At 33.5% G+C, this 22,875-nt stretch overlaps 1 protein-coding gene across 1 annotated transcript in view; it reads right to left on the reverse strand.

The window, feature by feature from the left end:
* The window catches only part of LOC124357172, a 66,188-nt gene that overhangs the window by 15,007 nt on the left and 28,306 nt on the right, over positions 1-22,875 (reverse strand). Inside the window, 15 exon segments of the mRNA XM_046808694.1 lie at positions 33-812; positions 1,092-1,205; positions 4,360-4,551; positions 6,161-6,264; positions 6,546-6,681; positions 8,027-8,137; positions 9,466-9,611; positions 9,614-9,821; positions 10,919-11,107; positions 12,341-12,437; positions 13,684-13,838; positions 14,480-14,604; positions 17,369-17,477; positions 18,471-18,629; positions 22,247-22,351. Of these exon segments, the coding sequence (XP_046664650.1) occupies positions 33-812; positions 1,092-1,205; positions 4,360-4,551; positions 6,161-6,264; positions 6,546-6,681; positions 8,027-8,137; positions 9,466-9,611; positions 9,614-9,821; positions 10,919-11,107; positions 12,341-12,437; positions 13,684-13,838; positions 14,480-14,604; positions 17,369-17,477; positions 18,471-18,629; positions 22,247-22,351 (2,730 nt within the window).

A 22,875-nucleotide genomic window follows, 5' to 3' on the forward strand; every position in this document is an offset into this window, starting at 1 on the left:
AATAATAAATACTAATAATCATAATGTCTTACCTGCTTTAATAAGGCTTTCAGCGAAGTCTGAGGGCCCTGCTCACACAGATCTATATAAAACTCTACTATATGAACAAGATCTTCTATAAGCGTACTGTTTAAATGATTACTGTCTAAATTGTTTGTGGAGTTCTGCTCCAAATCTTTCATGTGTTTATTTACAATAGTTTCATAGGTAAAAGATTCACCAGCACCGTTCTTTACGGACTTGAGGCAACAGTTTTTCACAGGACTGTCAAATATTTCCGAAGACTTGGTCACAAAATCGTCACAGCCACTCGATGCGAGAGTATCAGGAGTGTCACACCTGGACTCCACCAAGTCGGACTTTGAGCAGAGAGTGTCTTGTGACCTGAGGGACATCTCTTCTGCTCCACCTTGAACTGCGAACGTGTGTATCTCCGAGGAACTTTTCTCCTCGCCCTCGTCTGCAGGTTTGTCTTGAGACTTTTCACAGTTTTTTGTCGCCTCTGTTAACGAATCTAGTTCCGTACTCTGGGGTTCTGTCAGACTTGACTTGGTCCTGCTGATGCCGATCTTTCTCCCCGTAGAACTGTTGACTGTCAGACTGGCCTCTAGAGTGGGTACGATGACCTCCGTGCTGACCACCGCTTTGCTGGCCCTCTCCAGCACCGACGGCTGGCTAGAAGTGCTGGATGGTGGTCTACAGCTCTCACTACTGGCCAGAGCGGCCTGTAGCTGGTAGCTCATCGCAACGTCAAACTGCTTGTCCAGCATCGCCAGCTTGGACGCGGTCTGGAAGTCGCCCAACTCCACACACTAGACAAATGAACAACAGACATACCAAGAGTGTAACAACTGTTTCAAAAAGAATTGCAAGATATTTAAATAATTTAACTCTGTAATTACTTGCTAAACACTTTAGACAATATGTTTATTGTATATTTTGACAAAATGGAAACTGAAATAACTCTTATTATAATATAAAATAAATCTTGTTTCTGTTTGTATAGTAAAATTTCATTCGTTTTCTAAAAATTAACAAGTACAAACTTTTAGTGTAAAGATTCTTTTAGGTGTTAAAGTAAGAGCTACTACCTTCTCCCTGAATTTTTTGGAGTCATAGAAGCCATGGAAATAAGACAAGGCGTAGTGTAGCGTTCTGCAACCATGAGGAGGATTTTCAAATTGTGAAAGACGGGATAGTGGTTTCTGTAAAAAAAAAACATAAAACATACGTTGTTTACACAATAAATATTGGTCTGTACCTATTATGTTACTTTTATAGTTAGCTTTATAATAATAATAATTTAACATACCTTGTTCAGTTTAAATGTGACAAACACATAACAGGCAATAAATCCTTTACTTTAAAGAACGATTTACTAACAAAAATACTGTTTGAATACAATTTTAGTTCCTGTAAAATACAACTTAGGTTTTAACAAGATTACCCAAATGATTTTTGCAACAATACCAACTTCTTCAATTACACCAAAACTAATGTAATTTAATCTACTTGTAAAGCTGGAGCCAACAAAGTAAAACAGACAAGTAAAACATACCATTTTGTTGCATTGCCTTGTCATACAGATTCGCCATTTAATTCACACTGTCATCTAGTGACACTTGTCCAAATGTTTTATTACATTTATTAACAAGAACCCTAGCTTATTCAGTACATAATAATCATTATAGTAGTGTATAAATAATTCAATAAATGCATGGTGTGTAAATAAATGTTTTGGTGGCCAACCAAAATCCTTTTTCAAATCCCAGGATTTTCGAGGTCAAACATTTTTTATGCTCTTACTTTAATAATATAAGCAGCTGTACATGAGAAAAATTCTGTGATAATAATTCACCCTCACTATCTCTTTAAGCTCCTTTTGTATGTCTCTTTATATTTCGAAGTTATGATATAACCATGCGTATGCTCAATAATTTTTGTTAAATTTCTGTGGCATTTAGATAATAATCATGGAGTAAAAAATGAAAAAAAAACAATAAAAAAACTACTATCGGCTGAACACAAACATTATGGTTCAGCACTGTTCAATAAAGAGCATCAGTTCTGGACAACAATTATGCTGATACGAGGTAGATTCGGTACAATCAAAGAATAAATCATAACACTAGAGATGAAATTGAGATATATCCGATATACTGGAAATATGTAGCTGTTGTGAATAAAGCAAACTTCTGATATATCAGAACTTTTACTTCAGATGTTTTATGTTACCAGAACCCCATAATTAGATAATTAAATAAAGGATATTTCAGATTTATTTTACTATAACTGGTATAAATGAAATATCACTTGAAATATCAAAATTTCAGATATTCAAGAATAATATTTTACTTCAAATATTCCATTCTTAGGTTTCTACAAAGCTGGTTGGCTGTAGGGGGTTACAGATGATAGGCAGTAAAAAAAATATGCTAAAACATAGTTAGCTTAAAATAATAAAAATTAATAATATTTTTTCAAATGTCTAATATTTGTGTTGCTACTGACATAATATTACCCATTGTTAAATTATTTCTGTTTTCTGCTGTAATATTGCTCAAAGAAGTATTTTTATTACAACAGCATATCACACAAGTAGTTCTGGCGTTTTATGCAAGATTTCAGCACTTCTAGATCCTGTAGTCACAAAGTGCAGAAATCTACAGCGTGTTGTCGTTGCATGCTAACTGTCCTGGAGAATCTTTTTGTTTTATTTCTAGTGTTTATTATACCCAACGCACAAACAGGCGATTGGCTTTGCGTGATGATGACACAGACACAGATAGTGAAAATTACTTTGTGGACAATATACAGGGTGACAATTAAGTCTGGAACCCCCTTTTTAATTTTTGAACCACAATAGAAAGAAATACCAAAGTTCAAACGTGCTTACTGGTTATAGTAACGCACACATCTGCCCAATTACCGACCAGATATTCCCTTTGGGGGACGGTCCACAAGGAGTCAGACAAAATTCTTAAATAGCAGCATAGGTCAAGTTTGGTATCAAATTAAAGGTCTCACTTAGCAGAGTACAATGCCGCAAACCGGACTTCAAAAGGTGGATTCATTCAGTAGTTATAGCTATTTGAATTTTATAACAATTTAACAATGTAAATTATTAAGTATTACAAGTAAACACCAATTTTTAAGTACCTGTGATCAAAGTAAGTGTTCAAAATGTTCCCCTCCCATCATCTAACAATGTAGTAATCAAAGCCAGGAATCAATAATTATTACCAATAACACAATTACTGTTAGAATGTGAAAGTGGCAGATTGAGTCATACACAGCATCCACAGAAACTTAACGTTTGGGCAGGTATTATAGGAAATCTAATTATGGCCCCATTATTTATCAATGGTAATTTAAATGGTGACTCGTATCTAGCAATGCTCCAAAATGAGATAATTCCTGCACTACAAGCTGCTCTTGGTCGACAATTTCAAAGAATTTATTTCCAACAAGATGGCGCGCCACCGCACTTTGCTCTCCTTGTTAGAGAATACTTGGATACAATATTCCATCACAGATGGATTGGAACACGTGGTGCAGTAGAGTGGCCTGCTCGTTCCCCTGCTTTATCTCCGCTGTATTTTTTTCTTTGGGGATACCTCAAAGATAAAGTTTATCGTACTAAGCCTCGAGATTTGGCGCACCTAAGAAATCTCATAGTCCAAGAAGCTCAAGATATTCCTCGTGACTACCTTCAAAATGCAGTGGATGGTTTTAAAACCGCCTAGGACATTGCCAGACGATGGGAGGGGAACAGTTTGAACACTTACTTTGATCACAGGTACTTAAAAATTGGTGTTTACTTGTAATACTTAATAATTTACATTGTTAAATTGTTATAAAATTCAAATAGCTATAACTACTGAATGAATCCACCTTTTGAAGTCCGGTTTGCGGCATTGTACTCTGCTAAGTGAGACCTTTAATTTGATACCAAACTTGACCTATGCTGCTATTTAAGAATTTTGTCTGACTCCTTTTGGACCGTCCCCCAAAGGGAATATCTGGTCGGTAATTGGGCAGATGTGTGCGTTACTATCACCAGTAAGCACGTTTGAACTTTGGTATTTCTTTCTATTGTGGTTCAAAACTTAAAAAGGGGGTTCGAGACTTAATTGTCACCCTGTATAAAAAATAACAACAATTTGAAAAAAGATACCAAAAATAACTTTTTTGCACAAAAAAGTATATATCTAAACTCTACAAATCTGACAGTAAAAAACAGAAAATAATTCAGCAGAACCATTTTAAGTAAGTTACCTAATAACTGTTAATAGGTTAATGTTTCACAATAATAATTGAAATAATACATAAAGCATTAAAATTTTAACGGAAACTTACAATGGTATTTACTCCTGCCAAGTGAGACTCAAAAGCAATCTGAATGGTCGGCAGCGAAGGGACTTCTTTAGGTGTCTCAAATGTGTTCAAGGAGCCGTGAGGAATTCTGATTACTCGTTTGGACGTCTTCAACATCAGCAAGCGTCCCTCCAGTCCTGCTCTGGACGTATCTTCCATCGGTTCTCTGCCCAACTACAGACACAATACAGCTGTTTCTACAATGTTCTCTTTCATATATAGATGTGCCTTGTGGCTTAAAGAAACAAAAACAATAGTAGGCCAGGATATGGAGATTTTGGACATTTGTATTTTGTACATTACAAAAACTGTACACTAAAAATCAACGACTGGAATCTATCTTCTTCATGGGATGAAAAACCCCCTAAGGCATTAAGGGTTAAGCATGCACAAGAATGTTTTTAAACTTAATAAATAGTACTTCTTTGTTTAAAGTTTTTTTTGACGATGGAAAGATTGTGAAGGAAACAGGGATTTTCCAGGTGTTTCCCATCGTTTAGTGATATTAAAAATCAGCAACACTACGTTTCGAGATCTGCAATCTGATGTCTTCCTCATGTAAATAACTAATCAAATCAGGAATCACAACAACCATGTTGTGTGTCAACTCCATGCACACTATCTCCAATACATGCACTTAAAACAAAACACTAATTATTAAAACTGAACTAAAGAATACAGATCACAGTAGGTCTGCACCGAACAACCAACCACAAATAACTGCACAATGAAATACTATGTGGTGATGAAGTCATGAATAACAAGCGGAAAACTATATGCAAAGAAAACTTTAAGCAAAGAATAGTAGATTATCAAGACATCATGATTACATTAGATCAATTTCAAGTTAAAATATGCTGGAAATGTTTTTAATTGAGTACGACAAATTTTTGTTCCTATTGATGCTAAATTTACTATTCAATTGGTATTATAGTTTAGGTTGAAATTTATTAAATAAGAATCGTGAAATTTGAAACTGAAAATGAATGAATTATATATTCCTATAATTTTTGTTCCTATTGATGCTAAATTTACTATTCAATTGGTATTATAGTTTAGGTTGAAATTTAATAAATAAGAAATCTTGAAATTTGAAATTTAAAATGAATGAATTATGTTTCATTATTTAATAATTAGACTGTTATACATAAAATGTTTATTTACTGTTCATATTGATTAAATACTAGTAGATATGTATCTGATAATAATACTAGATGTAAATTTAGTTTTATGTGCAATATATAACGACAGTATTCAACAAAATTCTATGAAACATGAATATTAGCATTAACATACTTATATACCAGTCTCACCCTCCTATTAACTATTCAACAGAAATACATTAACACGTTCACGAAGACGTTTTCCCCATCGGGTACGCAATCATTCACAACATCCGTTGTGTACCCGTTCGGGTACACACCAGGTTTTCATAAAGCAAGTCGTGTGCCTGATGGGGTACACTTTGCTATCAATTTCTTATTGCATTTTTATTGTTTGTCTGTCTGTCTCTGTAAAAAGTTAACTAATGAAATTAAAACTATATTTCAGTACCGAAACTATAATTATCGATTCTGTACCAATTATCTGTCAATGTTTGAAAGGAAAATAATCTGAACCAATTGTTATGTGAAAAAAAACCCTCATGTTTAACATTATACATATATCTTTTTACAACTTCATTACAACAATATTTCAATCTCTTACACAAAACATATTTTAATGTTTTAGATCATTTCCTTGAGTACATTTAATTGAATAAAAAATAATGATGATTATTTACCTGTCCAGCCTGGTTACTCCCCCAGCCCCACACTTTGCCGTTAGCTTCAACCGAAATTGTGAAGTCCCCTCCACACTCCACTGTGACTAGCTCGGAAGTATTCCCTATAAACAACAAACAAGTTTTAATTTTAAGATTTCAATCCAAATTTTCTATTTATTTTAACTATTTATTCAATTTAACTATACAGATCGGGAGGAAAAAACTGCTGAAAGTGAATCTAATTATGAACACATTTTAGAAAAATTGTGATGCATAGCTTTTAATTTCTTTTTGTTTATACGTATTTCTAACAATTATTTTACTAATTAAATGGTAAACATTTTATAAATTTAATGTTTTAGTTAATTACGTTTAGTATTGTAAGTTGAAATGATTCACTAACCGACACTGATGTGAGTGGGATGGAGAGCTTCCTTGGTGCGGGCCCCGTTGCCGAGTTGAGCATCCAGGTTCCGGCCCCAAGTATATATCTGGCCGGTGTCCGTCAGTAACGCTGAGTGGTGGCATCCACAGCTTATCTGCAATTGTCTACCAATTATTCACAAGAAAACTATCCTAAAATAAGAAGATACAGAGATATATAATATTTATACATTTGAAAGAGCAACGTTTCAAGCTATTTTTATACACAACTGACATATAAATTTTAACGTTTAACTATTTATCACATCTGGATATAAACTTATCAATAGCTAGTGAATAAAATTCCTGTGCACACAACAACCTGTTTACAGTATACCAGTTGGAAATCACAAAAATCAAATGGAAAAATCTGCAATAGTAAATTTTAATTTTTAGGCTGCATGTGCTGCATTTTTTTCCAAGAAATCTGATAAAAAGCACAGTTACCCAGCTGATGGGGAACTTGATTGTAGTGGATATTTTGAATTCTAATTTGGAGTTCAAAACTCAAATCTACAATTATTCTGGTTGAAGTATCATCAAGGGCAGATGAATACTGAATGTATCAACAATCTCCAATACTCCAAAGTTACTTATGGAAAATTGGGTAATATTACCCAGTGAACAGTAATGTTGATGACTAATGAATTTTTTATTGCTGAAGTGGTGATCGTATATGATTCTGAAGAACTAGAATCAAACGATGATAAACAATACATGGAATGGGCATCGGTGAACTTCAAACCTCTCAATCTTCAGTTGATCGTTCCATGAATCTCTCCGTAAATCCTCCACAGATACGCCAATCCCCAACTTACATAGACAGTAATGATCATACCTATTTACATCAAATCACTTACAGAACCTATTTTCAGGACATATTTGTCCTACTTCAAAGTTTACCATTAGCCAAATTGAAGCGGTAACTCCTATTTGTTCAATGTTACTATATTTCATTTTGTTTTATGCATATACAGCACATTCACAATGGATATACAATATAACAATACATTCTTGTAGTAAAATATATGTTTTTACACTTTATTTTACAGAGTTGATGAAATGTATATTTCAATTGTTTTCTATTTACAAAATACCTGTGAAGCATATAGTGTAGGAACAGAAGATTTTGGAAGCAGCAAACTGCTCATGGGGTATGTAAACTTGGTACTAGACAAGACACTAGCATTTACTAAGTTGCGTAAGGCATTTTATTTGTCAATAAAAAAGGGTTCCTTCTAAAAGGAATTCAGAAGTACTAAATTTATGAACTAATACACAGATTTACTTGAGTTTTGGAAGGTTTAACTAATTTTGATGGTTTTTACAACTATTCAAACAAAATATACTGTAGAGCGTGTTTACACAAAAAAAGGAATTGAGGAAAATTGAGAAACAAAATTTTAACTAATTTGCTGGGTAACTCAAACATTAAACATGCAATCGACACAGGCAACATACCTTAGTGATCCTGCCTTCTACGTGGGAGGTGTCCACTAGGGTGGGACTCAGATGAGACAGCCCATCGTCAATCCCCACCAACACCCCTGGCGGTCCCACAGCTGGACTTCCCTGTAACACACAATCACACTTGAACATGAGGAAAGTAAAGAGAGGTACAGTCATCTCAGACACAGATAATTCCGGTTCAAAAAATAGAGAACGAATATTGCTGAATTAAACAGTACTAAAACTGTGTTTTCAGTTAATTGGGAAGGAGGAATAAAATCCCAAATACATAAAAAGATGCTTGAGATGTCTTTTTAGGACATTTTATTAATTTTGAATGCTGAAATGTTGGAAGTTTAAACCATATTAATACATTTTAAGACAGTTTATATACACCAAAGTATTTTAAGTTTAAATACAGTAAATATTTTTAGTAAGGTAAACATTTTTTTAATCTAAATATTCTTCGTGAAATTACATTCCAGATGTCTGTAAACATATTTTAATTTTTAATGTTAATTGTTGTTTTAGATTTCACTAAAAAAATATCAATGATAGCTATTTTTTCAGATGATCTTCAAATATGACCATACAAATGCATATGAAAAAACTTGGTAATTTTGTCATATGAAAGTTTTGTCATAAAACAAAGTAGTCAATACAAATTTAAAGAACTGATTAAAAACTATTACTGAAATGTTCAAACCCCTAGTTAAATACTGTCTACAGCTGTATCTGAGTGCAATATACATATAAAATTACTATGCAAATGGTCTAAATATATAGTAAAAGAGCTATCATACATTTGAAAAAAGATGCAGCAATGCATTGTACAATAATAAAATTTATATTTTTTATAAAGCTCTAAATTAAGTTATTGTTTTTTTTATTAAGGACCCAACAGTACCTTCTTGAAATCTTGTCATTCGTCCATCTGTGCAATAGTTCTTGATAGAAAGTTCCTAAAGACTTGAAAAATGGTAATTTGGTTTACCTGGGTGAAACCCTATTGATTTTAGGGTCAAAAGTAAGAGCAGTTCATCCATCTGAGTGTGTTTGTGTGCACGCGCACGCTAGCTTTTTTGTTAGGTTTTGTCGGGTTCTTCAATACTAATTGTATCAATTTATTACTAATGTTATCTATATTAAATAATTAATAAAAAAACTATGTTTAATTTTAGCTTTAACTTTACAAGAGGATAGACCTCTCACATCCATAAGAGAATTGAATGGCTGAAACACTGTGTGATGAAAGTTAAATCTTTAAAGTGATGCATAGTAGAAAGTGATACAAACTGTATCCTTTGGAGTATTACACAAGCAAAGATTTTAGACAATTTCAGCTTTGTAAACATAACCATAAATAATACATTTAACCACTGGCTTCAGAAACAAATTTAAGTGCGAGATAGGTATTAGATGCTGTGTAACAGACACTAACTGAAACTCACATTGTTGACAGGGCTGGCAGGTTCCGGTGGGGTCCGCCCTGTAAGTAGCCCTTTGTACTCAGTACTCGGGCTCACGACCATCTCCGAGTTGAGAGTGACAAACCGTGATGTGGGGGCCAACTTAAAGTGGGGTTTGGTTTTGGTTAGCTCAACATCCCCGTCCGCCCCTTCACTGGGCTCTGCAGAACCTGTGTCAGGCTCGGCCCCGAGTCCTCGCTACCACCGCCCCGCCCCAGTGCTGCTTGCTGCTGCTGATGGAACTGGAACCGAGCTTTCTTCTGAGCCTGCGCCTGCAGCCTCAACACCTGTGGACTGGAACCCCACGTGTACAACCGGTTCGATGACGCCAGAGCCAGCTGCAACGTTATCACAATACTATTAGTCGACTTATTATAAATTTCTTAAGGTGTTAATAACTTTTTAAGAACATGCCCGACCATGTGTTATGTAACTGTCTTCCATCAATTTTGAGGCTACGGTTATCTTTGCCATCCTGGTAGAAAATGGTTCATACCATCGTCCTAAAAGCTGCCTTGATCTAACTACAACCAGAAAGTATTAAAAGTTAACTGTAACCATGCCAAGAGGACAGACTGGATGTCACCCCAACCTCTCCCCTTTCCTTGAGGTTTCAAGGCATTGGGCATATCCTTGACTACATCCTGGTCATATGAAGAACATTAACGGAAGGGACATCGATCTTGCATATGTAGAGATAAAGTTTGATGTAAATGTCAAGCCAAGAGCTTAATTTGTTCTCGATATATTCCCTTAATTAAAATTCGCTAATGCTCCGCTAAATCCCAAGAAGGAACATGCACCATCATCAAACTCAAGCAAATTTAAAAATTAAGTTTCAATCAAATTTCAAGGATATAGCTTAATTTGATCTTGAGACCTCCCCTTGAGTATTAGGCTTCGCTGACTTTCAGCCAAATTTCAAGGAGATTTGAACACCATTAGTGAACTTAATTATTAATAGCTTTGATAAATCAATTTAAATATTTAGTTCTAGCACAAAATTATAATAAATTATGAATAAAACTATGTGTATAAATATAATGAGGATTACGAAAATATAGAACGCTAATGACATATACATGCTATTTGCTTTTGATATTCTTTGATTTATTTTGACATGATTGAAGAAAATTACAATCAAAAATCATAGCAGAGAATTACTTCAAAGAGTCTGTGTTAGAACTGGGCTAGATTAGGATCTGAGAAGAGAAGATAGAATTCTACTACAAATACTAGATATTGGTGGGACGTGGTGAATTGGGATGTTAGAAGTACTGTACGTATAATATGAAACATCATATGTTCGTATAATATGAAAGATATACAATAAACAATTGACAAACTTCTTTTGTTACACATTCCAATTGTATAAAATGAAAACATATTAGTTATTATGTTTAAAACTTGAAATTAATTCATTTTATAAACTCACATTGTGAAAGTAGTTTGTGGAGATGGAGATGATCTTCTCTGGCAGACCAAAAACCTGAACGGGTCTGCTGGATTTGAGGTTAGAGCCAGTTCCTAGTTGGCCAAATACACTAGAACCACAGGCCCACACACGGCCACTTGTGCTCAACATCAGAGAGTGAGCGTGGCCTCCACCCAGAGATACTATTGTCTGTAACAATAACAGTAGTGTTAAAATGAAAAATAAATTGAGATTAATAACAAAATATTTGAAAAATACTCATATCACATTAACAACATTAGATACCCGAACTATTTGAAAGTAACTAGAGATATTTTATTTTACATTTAAATCTAATACCTTTAAACGAGCAATTCTTGTAAGAATATATATATATATATAATCTAAATATTAGAAACGGCTCCAACGATTTTCATGAAATATAGTACGCAGGGGGTTTTGGGGGGCGATAAATCTATCTAGCTAGGTTTTAATTTTAGAAAATGTTGTTTTAGCCGTGTTCTCAAGCAACGAAAAACTGCTACAGTCAATATTTCTTTGTTTATGTTCTATAGTAAATGACATCTGACATATCATAACACAAGTAGTAAGCCAATCCTCACAGCTAATGTTTCATCTGAAATGCCAAAGAGTAAAAATAAAAATTGGTGTATAAATTAACAAATATTCAAACCAAAAGGAAATTTTGATTGTAATATAAGTTGATGAATAATTTCACTCCTTTTAAAATTAAATCTATTTATGTATTTCATATACTTCGTCCCACATGTACTGCTAAAGTCAAATGCCAAAAAACCTTAACTAACATTATACAAACAGAAAGGTCTCATGATTTAGATGTTTTGACGTCTACAAGATTTGTAGCTGCGTGTGGCACAACATGTAGCTACTGGAAATGACGAGCAATGAGAGCAACGTCTGCAAGATTTGCGGCAGATCATGTAGCTACCAAAAATGATAAGCAACAAGAATACCGATTAGAAGAACAAAGACGTTGTAAGGCTTTAGAACTTAATAATTATTTACCGACATGTAAATGTACCTTTCCGCAGCTTTGCAATAGGCAATAGTGCAATACATGCCTTTAGGACGATTTGAAATAATGTGTATCCATCACGGTGCATTGCATTTCCCTGAGGAACGTGTTTCTAATCGCATAAATAGAAATTCTTTTGGTGAATGTTGTTTGCATGGACAAATTTTAATGGAGCAACCAAAATTTTCAAACGAATTAGTACAACTTTTTTAAACCGTCACCCATATTCAGAAGAGTTTTATAAAAAATAAGAAGCATACATGCATCTTTTGCTCTAGCATTCTTTAATGCAGAAGATGACAAAACAATAAACGGCCATTTACAGCACTTACAGTTTAACCGTTTGCGGACAAGTATATCATATTACATTACATCATATACGCTACCTCTGAAGTTAAGGACTGTATAAGTGCAGGATAGTGGTAGTCTTCCACATTGCCATGTCCGAGTTGACCATGAACTCCCCACCCCCAGCTGTACACACTGAAATCAAACAAAACAGAAAGTTCACATAAATATTTTTTTTTAATAATAATTCCATTAAAAGATCAAATATTTGTTTTTCTAACCTTTGTATGAGTGATTCGTTAATTAAAAATGCATTAAACACAAAATAATAGTTTGGTAGGCTACTTAAAGATACTGTTTTTCTCTACATCATAGTAATAAAGGAAGTGATTGGATAGACTGACATCAAAAACATTTTAAATCTTCCTGTTTTCCTCATGATAATCAGGTTGTATTTTATATTTTACTAAGTTGAAATATTGAAAAGTTCAAATCTTTGAGATTTATTTTACATGTGACCTTTAGAGAGTTTTTTCAGTCAATCTTCTTTGACAATGAGAGGATCGGTGGACTTTCATCATTCGGGCAATGATAACCTAAGAGTTTTTTTCCCTTAAAAAATGTTTTGTGTATCCCTAGATAATGGATTTTATTTAATTTCTTTTCTACTTATAATGTAGCTATGGAATATTCCTAACTAATATTGTACTTATAATTTGTTTTAGCCGATACATGAAAATTCAAATGTTTAAAATTAAGTCGTTTTCCAGTACCTGTGCTGGAATGCTCTCTTCTTTATTTATTTACTCAATAGCCAATTAATCTTTATAGACAAATTTTCATTGTTCGCTTGATAACAGTTATATTTTCTAAAAAAAATACATTGAAAATTAGACTAATTCTAATTTCTAAATTTTCTAATTAGTTTTTTAGTTTACATAAAAGCATTTTCTTGATGCAATACGTTTTTGGTATGTGTATAACTTCCATAAGTAATTACTAAAATTTGGTGATGAAAATTGTGCAGTATAGGTACCAAACGGATTATCATGATAAGGAAGTCTGACGAATTATTACTACATAAAGTAGGACCTTTTTCCGTGCATTATTATTGTAATGATAGTAGATAAATAGATTCTTAGCTTGTATAGTTTCAAAACTTATTTATTTTGATTTGTATATACAGTACTTCATTTTGTAATGACTAAGCTAACATGTTTGACCACTTCAAACCAATCACCTGAGTAATAAGTGAGCTAGACGCATGTAACTGGAATAATACGAAAAACTCGTTATTTATGCAAAACCCCGCCAGCCAGCCATAGCAGCCAGGTCTATACAGTGCTGCTACTCACAGACGGTGATACTTGGATATACCACCTTTATACCAAAACTTTAAATACTTCTAGTAATTTTCCTCAAGGAGGTATTCTTTACTCACCGCCCAGCAGCAGAGAGAGCGAGTGAGTGGTATTGGCCCGCCACCACAGACACCACAGTCTCCTCGTAGAGACGCTCCACTAGTCGTGGCTCCAGACTCTGTCCAGTCTGTCCCACACCCAGCTGTCCGTACTTGGACGACCCCCATGCATACACCTGCCACACAAATTCATTCTGCAATCTGTCCACTTTTATTGTTTCATAAAACTGAGATGGATTATGTGTACAATGAGTGTGGGTTTGCTAAATAATTTTAGTACAGATTTTGTTGTCTGACTCTTATATGAGGACATTAATTAGTAATGACAGGTGAAGTTTCATTATGGAAATTAGAAAATTGGTAATGTTATTTGAAATGTACACAATGAACAAACTTTATAAAATGATCAATTGTAAATGTACCAAAAAAAAAAAAATAAAATAAACAAATAATTTTAATGATACACTATTACAATCTAGCTACCAAGTGAAAAATTACATTTTCATATAAACGTAAAAAGCTTGGATTAAGTCCAGAATTTTAATAACACTAGTACTATATATTTCTGTATTCACAACATATATGTTATTATAATTCAGCTGTATTGATAACTGTAAAAATCTAATATTTCAATTTTATATATATATATATAATTTTGAGATAAGAAAGCTTTATAACATGATAACACTTAGGTCATTTCATTTAATATACATGAAGAACATATAAAAAAAGTATAGCCTACATTTAATAGTTTTAAATAAATGCCAGAAGGTATAAAACAAGTCAAAGACAAATAAGTAGAGCAAATATAACTTACACCATTACTCGTGAGTGCGAGAGTATGCAGTTTGCCACATGAGACACTTAGGACTTGGACACCTAGAGCTGGGAACAAGGGAACCACCATTGGCTGGAGAGTCTGGTTCAGGGTAGGCCCAACACCTGAAACATGAGACACTTAGGACTTGGTCACCTTCAGATGGGAACAGGGGAACCACCATTGGCTGGAGAGTCTGGTTCAGGGTAGGCCCAACACCTGAAACATGAGACACTTAGGACTTGGACACTTAGGACTTTGACACCTAGAGATGGGAACAGGGGAACCACCATTGTCTGGAGAGTCTGGTTCAGGGTAGGCCCAACACCTGAAACATGAGACACTTAGGACTTGGACTTGGACACCTAGAGATGGGAACAGGGGAACCACCATTGTCTGGAGAGTCTGGTTCAGAGTATGCCCAACACCTGAAACATGAGACACTTAGGACTTGGACACCTAGAGATGGGAACAGGGGAACCACCATTGGCTGGAGAGTCTGGTTCAGGGTAGGCCCAACACCTGAAACATGAGACACTTAGGACTTGGACACTTAGGACTTGGACACCTAGAGATGGGAACAGGGGAACCACCATTGTCTGGAGAGTCTGGTTCAGGGTAGGCCCAACACCTGAAACATGAGACACTTAGGACTTGGACACCTAGAGATGGGAACAGGGGAACCACCATTGTCTGGAGAGTCTGGTTCAGAGTATGCCCAACACCTGAAACATGAGACACTTAGGACTTGGACACCTAGAGATGGGAACAGGGGAACCACCATTGGCTGAAGAGTCTGGTTCAGGGTAGGCCCAACACCTGAAACATGAGACACTTATGACTTGGACACCTAGAGATGGGAACAGGGGAATCACCATTGGCTGGAAAGTCTGGTTCCATTAATTCTGCTGAAATTGGTTTGTACCATTTCTGTAATTTTAGTAGTTACAGTGAAAATTAATGAAAATCAGTTTTTGTTTTTGTAACGTTTTTAAAGCTACATTGGTTTATTTTTTTAAATTAAAACTTAAATTAAATAAAAATTTTAGGAAAGAAATATTAGGATTTAATTTTAAATTAGATTGTGAGAAGTTAGGATAAAAACGAATATGTAATCCTTTGACAAGTTAGTACTGGTAATTTTAAATTATTAGGAAGGCGATTCACTGCCTTGAATTTAACAGAACTTGTCTTGTTCTGCAGTTATGTTAGATCTGACAAGGCTATGGTTCTCCTAGTTGGATACGGCTGGGCCAATGAGAGAACACCGCGGATGTCCATCAGAATTGGTGGAAAGGGGAAGTATATATGCGCCAGCTCATAATTTTCGCCCTTCTTTTGGTAATTTTCGTGAATTAAGTTACAGTGCGCCGTGTTTCTAAATTTTTTTCTGCGAGGGATTTTGAGGTAAGCACTAAATTTATTGTACGTTATATTGAAATAGTCTTGCAGATCTGATATTAAATTAATTTTGTTGTCTTTTTTTATAGGAAAAAATTAAATTCATAGAAACTACAGAGCAATCTGCATAATTAATTCTCGATGAACAATAGAGCATAATAGAATCATACAAGTTACATTTGGTTCAAACTTGCAAGAAAGATGAATTAAAATTGAACTTTGTTAATAACTTTAATTGAATTTTGGAAATTTAGTAATTAGTTGAACTTTAATAAATGTTTGAGAGAGTTATAATCTGAATTGCAAAGACTTGAAAGTTAAGGTTCAACTACTGGAAAGAGAAGTTTAAATTTTTATTTTTGAATTTTGAGTGAACTTAGAAGTGAACATTTTTATTTTAGTTATTTCCAAATGGTATTTGATTTGTATTTGAAAACGTTATTATTTTATTTCAGAAGAGAGCTCTGATTTGTAATTTGATATATTTGATTAATATTTTAATTTCTTGCCAAAGGACCTTTTAAAATTACTTAAGGGTTTGTCAATTCTTTGTGGAAAATAGAGTGATGAAAATTCTGAAACTTTGAACTTATTAATTTGACAGTGTAAAATAAATCCATTATTTTTATTTAGAACTGTGATTTTTATTTTAGACAAACCAGATAATATTTAATAGTTAACAATTTAGTAATAAATTGTACTGAATATTCACTCTGAGTTTACTAATCAAAAAATATTTTATATCGTCTTGGATGTCTCATTGATAATTTAAATATTAATATTCTGGAATATTAATATCTACAATCCAAGTTGTTATAATTTTCTTTCTGAAAATGAGATAATTTTCTAAAATATAAATTCTAAATTCAAAAAATCAAATTTAAAGAAATGGAAAATATGTACAAAATCAAGCAAATTCTGCCTAATATTGATCTGTTATTTAGTTACATCTTTATGAAACAATGTAGTTTAGATCGAAACTATGCCAAAATCAACTTTTTAATCAGACACTGCAAAACACATATTTTACTTAAAACCAAAATGTGATTATTTTATCATCACAATACTTCTTCCTAGCAATGCATGAGGCACATAGTAATGAATTAATTCATCTTTCCAAATTTCAGGTCGAAATGTAGAATTACAAAGCAGTGATAAAGGAATTTACTGAATCATATTTTTACTCTATAGATAAATCACACAAAGGTATATTATGAGAATGCACTTGGAATGGAGCTGTAATTTTTATATCACACTGTTTTATATAACTCATATCAATAATTTAAGTCGCTCATAACATCAAATTTAATTTAATTTTTTATTTGACTCCGGCTTTTTCAACAGTGTTATGTTTTAACCGGAAAGTAATAACAGAATTGAATTGGACTTTAGTTCTCACAAATCTTTACAAATAGTTAACCAAAATAAAATAATTTAATCAGTAATGGATAACTAAACATATTTTAAGTATTTATTAATGAGATTTACCTAAGCAACCATTAGCGGTGTAACCCCACGTGTACAGCTGACAGTTTCGTACCAGGCCTACATGAGTGTAACCAGCGCTGACAACAGACGGAGGTGTGCTCACAATGTCCTGGAACATTACAATTTTATCACTTTTGCTATAAAAAAACTGTTAACATGTGTTTTTGTATTATGGTTTAATAGAAAGCAAATTTAGTTTGACAAACAATATAAGGTAAAGACAAATTTTCCACTTTTTAATTTTTGTTTGAAGATCTCAGAAGCTATTACAGACTGTAAACAATTTTAACATTATTTTATAACAGACAAGCTGTTTCATGCGACTTTGCATGCTTTTCGTAAGCTTTACCCATGCATGAGCACTTCTGGTTCAAGTGAATTATATTTCAAACGCCGATGTAGTATGCGTTGTTGCCACAATCAATAAAATCTGTCAAAAGTATACGTTTATAGCCATTGTACACGTACATGTACTTTGTTATAAGGTGCTCTAACATTCAAGCTCTAGGTACAACCAGAAATTTATTTTGAAAACAAATATTAATCATAACTTAGCGGCTTCAAACAGTGTTTGGCTATTTAATATACGTAACTGTCTCGCAATTGCAGTTTATAATGTGCAGGCACTTTGATCATTTTTATCTTTAGCAGTGCCGCCTGGTGGCAAGTTACATCAATGGGCATAGCATATAAACCTCCTCCGTGGAAAAATACATGTACATACAATTTTTCATAATTATTGGTCAAATAGTTTTTAATTCTATAAAGGACATACAGACAACATTCATTTATATATATACATATATAAATTATTTTTATTTTTTATAAGTTTTCTTTTGGACACTCTGTTTTAGAAATCCACCACTTGAAATCAACAGGACTTTATTCGGTTATTGATGGACCAACCCCTTCATATGTAAATAAATTCACTGCTTAATAACCCAATGATAAATTAAATATCAGCAAAAAACTATGTTGCTACTCGTTATTTCATCAGATAGAATAAAAGAGAGAAAAATATGAATGTTTGTGGTATGAAGTGAAGTGGAATTATTATTTAATTTTTAACAATAAAGTAAAATATCAATTTGCATGAACACACCTTGGCCTCTTGATGATTTTGGTCATGCTGGGAGGGGAGATCTACCATGAGGTCCGGACTGTAGCGAGCTCCACCCGACTGGCTCCGACTGCAGCCCAGGTACACACATACCAGCAGGTAACATGCCAGCCACTCGCCCAAGTGGAACGGTCCATCGTTCTGTAGCCACACACATCGTAACATCAGACATCATTACCTTCCTAAATATACCATACTGTGGTTTCTATTACTCTGTTCATAATGTAACCAAAGGTATTTTTATTACTGTGACACGCTTCTGATGCTACCCAGTTGCTCTGCTGCGGCATAACACTTTCGAATTTTTGTTATTTTAACAACTCTATTTGAAGAAAACTGTTACATATAATTTATTGTTGTAAATATTATTACATTCTCTATAGCATAATAAGATCGTATTTCAAAAATTATGAAGCCTATGAAGTAAATTAAATATATACGAAAACTCCTTTGTGCAAGAAAGGTTTTATTGTTATATTAAAATAACAGAATATGTACAATGAACTGTAAAAACAACATAACAAAATGTCAGTAAAACAGTAGTATATTTTTGGATAATATACAAGGCATTGTCATTCTTCCACTAGGCTACAGAAATCCATAAAATTTCATAAGCTGTAGTAAAATAGTATAGATAATAATCGATTGCCCAGAGACTTACAAATAACAGATCTAAGCTCTCAGAGCCCAAAGCTGTTTCTATTTATGCATGCATTTTACTTACTAAGAACTTTTCTAGATTACTTTATTTTAAAAGAGAGGCTGATCCCCTTTTAAGCTCTATTTCGCTCGTCCTCTTGAGCCACTGATCTATGCAAGGATATTTTCAAACAGAATAAGAAGAGTACAGAAGAATACAGTACAAGATCGACTGTACTGATAAAAAGTGCTACGGTCACAGACTGGATCTGAATCTACACTAACTCTAACTTAGACCGCTAGACCATCAGCTCTCCCCTTATAATTGTAATCTTGACCAATATAGCGTAATCAGTCAATTTAAAATGAACCCATTGAGGTAGACACAAACGCTGGTTACGTGGTGCTCCGCCGAGACCGAACGCCAAGTCACATGTTAGTTAAATGGTCAGCATTTGACATCACACTTTTCATGTAGTTCACTGTATTTCCACTAGATATCATTGGTCTTCCACTCTTACTAAGTGTTTAGATAACTCAGCAGGGATCACTTCTGGATGGTTTATACCTTCCAGTTGAACCTACCACAGCAAACACTGATATGTCACTTAAATCTGGGCAACCTTATGGGTGTTCATCACTAACCGCAAATGTCGAGATTATGGGATTCAAGGGCAGTTCAATAGGTCTAGTCTACTGCGGGAGATGACTGCTGGAGTTGGTGGGGTTTGTTCCCTAACGTCAGAGGTTCTTGTTAGCCTCCACACGGGTGTGCCACCCCCTGCCTGCTTTGACTGGAGAGGCTGGTTCAGAGCTGGCCTCCCTTTCTTCTGGGGAGATATGACTTTGAGATTTAGTGCCCCAATTGTTCCTCATGGATCTTGATAGGAGGGGGCCCCTACTCCCTAACCTTACCCATCCTGAATATTCTGTCACTCCGTACGCAGCGCAAAAGTTCTTGACTAAGTGCAATTTATAAGCTTCTTGTCCTAAGAGAACAAATAAAAAGAAAAAATGTTTAGATGCCACAACTAAATAAATAATTTCGTTTTCATGCTGTGGCTAACCTGATTTTTGCAATATTTTGTGTCTTTTTCACTGCTGAAAAGCTGATAGCTTATCTTGAAGTTTTTCAAAGTTCATTTTGTACTGTGTTCTCTGACTGTTTGTTTACATTATGTTAGTATAATTCAAGTTTCAGTGAGAGTGATGATAGATTTGAAGATTGCATTATACCCCGATCTACAAATCATTTCACTAATCTAGTTGTAGACGACTTAAGACTCTGATGATGGAGGTTATCTAATATTTCCTGGCCAGGACAACTCGGATGATATTATCCTTCCTTCAGATCATGAGGATGAACAACAGGAAAGTACATTTGACTTGTAGGCCTAGAAATACTGTATTAGACATAGGCCTAGTTAACTCTGGTCCCAAAGATTCTTGTATTGATAGACCTATAATAGTTGATAGCATTCCTAGCACTTCCAATAGAATTTTGGCAAACAATGGAGCAACAATTTATCCATGCAAAAATAAGTTTTTAAGTAAACCTTTTTTTTCTTTAAATTTTATACAAAAAGATTCAGATCTTTATTGTCATTAGGCAACAATGGTGCAATAGACATGGTCAAATTTTTACAATTATTGTCAATTATTACAACTTAAAAAATCTTTCATACTTTTACAACTCTCTATCTTATAACATGGACTCAAAAAACTGTCAACAAGCAGATATACAGTACAACAATTATTTAACAAAGATAAATCAACAACATCAACATAACAAGATTAAAACAAAAGATCAACAAATACACACAAATAACAAGGTAATAAATAGAATAATAAATACTTAATATTAATTAAAAATCAAAAAATAAACACAAATAACAAAATACTAAATAGAATAATAAATACTTAATATTAATTAAAATCTTAAGTCACTAATATCACAGACCAGGTACTCATCAATGCTGTAAAAACACTTTTCTTTTAGCCATTTGCTTAGAATAATTTTAAACCTATTAATACTAACTTCCCATGCACTTTCAGGTAACTTATTAAATAATTTAATTTTCATGTATATATAGCTCATTTTTGTTTTCTGTAGCCTTATAGAGAATTGGTCAAGCATATGTCTCTGCCTTGTACTATAATTATGTACATCTTGACGGTTTTGATAATTACTTAAATTTTCTTTAACATTCAGTACACAGTTATAAATATACATACATGGTAAGGTCATAATTTTAAGTTCTTTAAAACATGGTAAGCACGAATTCCTATCACTTACATTTGTTATAACTCTTACAGCTTTCTTTTGCCATATAAAAGCTCTTTGTGATTCATTACTGCCTCCCCAAAGTGTTATTCCATAGTTTAAGTTACTATGAAAGAATGCATAGTAAGCTCTTATGAGACTCTCTAAACTTACACAATTTCTCAATTTACGGAGCAAAAAAACCACTCTTGATAATTTTGTGCAAAGCTGGTTGACATGACTTGACCAGCTAAGGGTACTATCCAAATATAGCCCAAGCAACTTTACCGGCCTAAAATTACGATATATGTCACTATTTAGAGAGAATACAATTTGTTCAGTTTTGTTCTTGTTTACTGATAAATAGTTTGCCTGAAACCACTCAAGTGCTATCCTCATAGAGTGTTCTTGCTCCGTTATGAGGTTTTTAAGATTATGTTGTTTATTAATGAATGTTGTGTCGTCAGCATATAAAACAGAAAAACATGGCATACTATAAGCAAAATCATTAATTGCAACTATAAATAAAAAAGGCCCAAGTACAAAACAATGTAGAGGAACAAATTTAAACAATGTTTCAAATTTCATTGCTTTATCATAAACCAAAAAAAGTTATTACGTTACAACTAAACGCTTACATTTTCACCTAAATTAATTGCTGCTACCAGGTCCGTAGAGGCTCATATAACTGGTACCCCAATGGGTTAAATTTGGAATGTTAGTTATCTTGGTGCAGTCTATTGCACATTATATAGTGCTTAAGGACAAATATAACAACTACAGCCATTTACAAAATGTTGTGAAATCAAGAAATATATATTTGATGGTTGAAGAATTCACATGACTAGTCTATTACCTTATCAGGATTTCCTCCATTTGTAGTATCCATTGACTCCAAAATGAGCTTTTGTAAAACAGGACGTACAGATGGCTGAGAGGGGTCATACAGGTTGGCAAACCTCTGAAAAAAATAATAAGAATCAAATGTCATATTTGGTATATACTACAACATTACTTAAAAATAACAATCTGTAGCACAACCTACTCAATAAAGTTTTTCCCATTATGACAAATTAATTTGATTCAAAATTCAACAGTTACTCTTGGAAAGTTGATTTTGTTAACAAATAGGAGATTATAAATTTTGAGTGCTCACAAATTCTGATAGAGATAAAAGGAGAAGATTTGGTAAGCAATACTGAATAATGTTTTCAGTGTTCTTTTATTTGAACAATCTGAGTTTCATTCAGACATACTATTTCAAAATTTAATTTGGTCCTACCTTCCAAAAATCGAATCAAATGTCATATTTGGTATATATTACAACATTACTTAAAACAACAATCTGTAACACAATCTTCCTTCCAATTAGAACAAGAATAAAATAACAAACTTCAAGTACAAAATAAATAAATAAACAAAAAACAAATACAAAAAATAAATAAATAGAAAAAATAAATAAATAGAAAAAAAATAAATAAATAA

The sequence above is a fragment of the Homalodisca vitripennis genome, chromosome 1 (assembly GCF_021130785.1).
Source record: "Homalodisca vitripennis isolate AUS2020 chromosome 1, UT_GWSS_2.1, whole genome shotgun sequence".
Lineage (NCBI taxonomy): Eukaryota > Metazoa > Arthropoda > Insecta > Hemiptera > Cicadellidae > Homalodisca > Homalodisca vitripennis.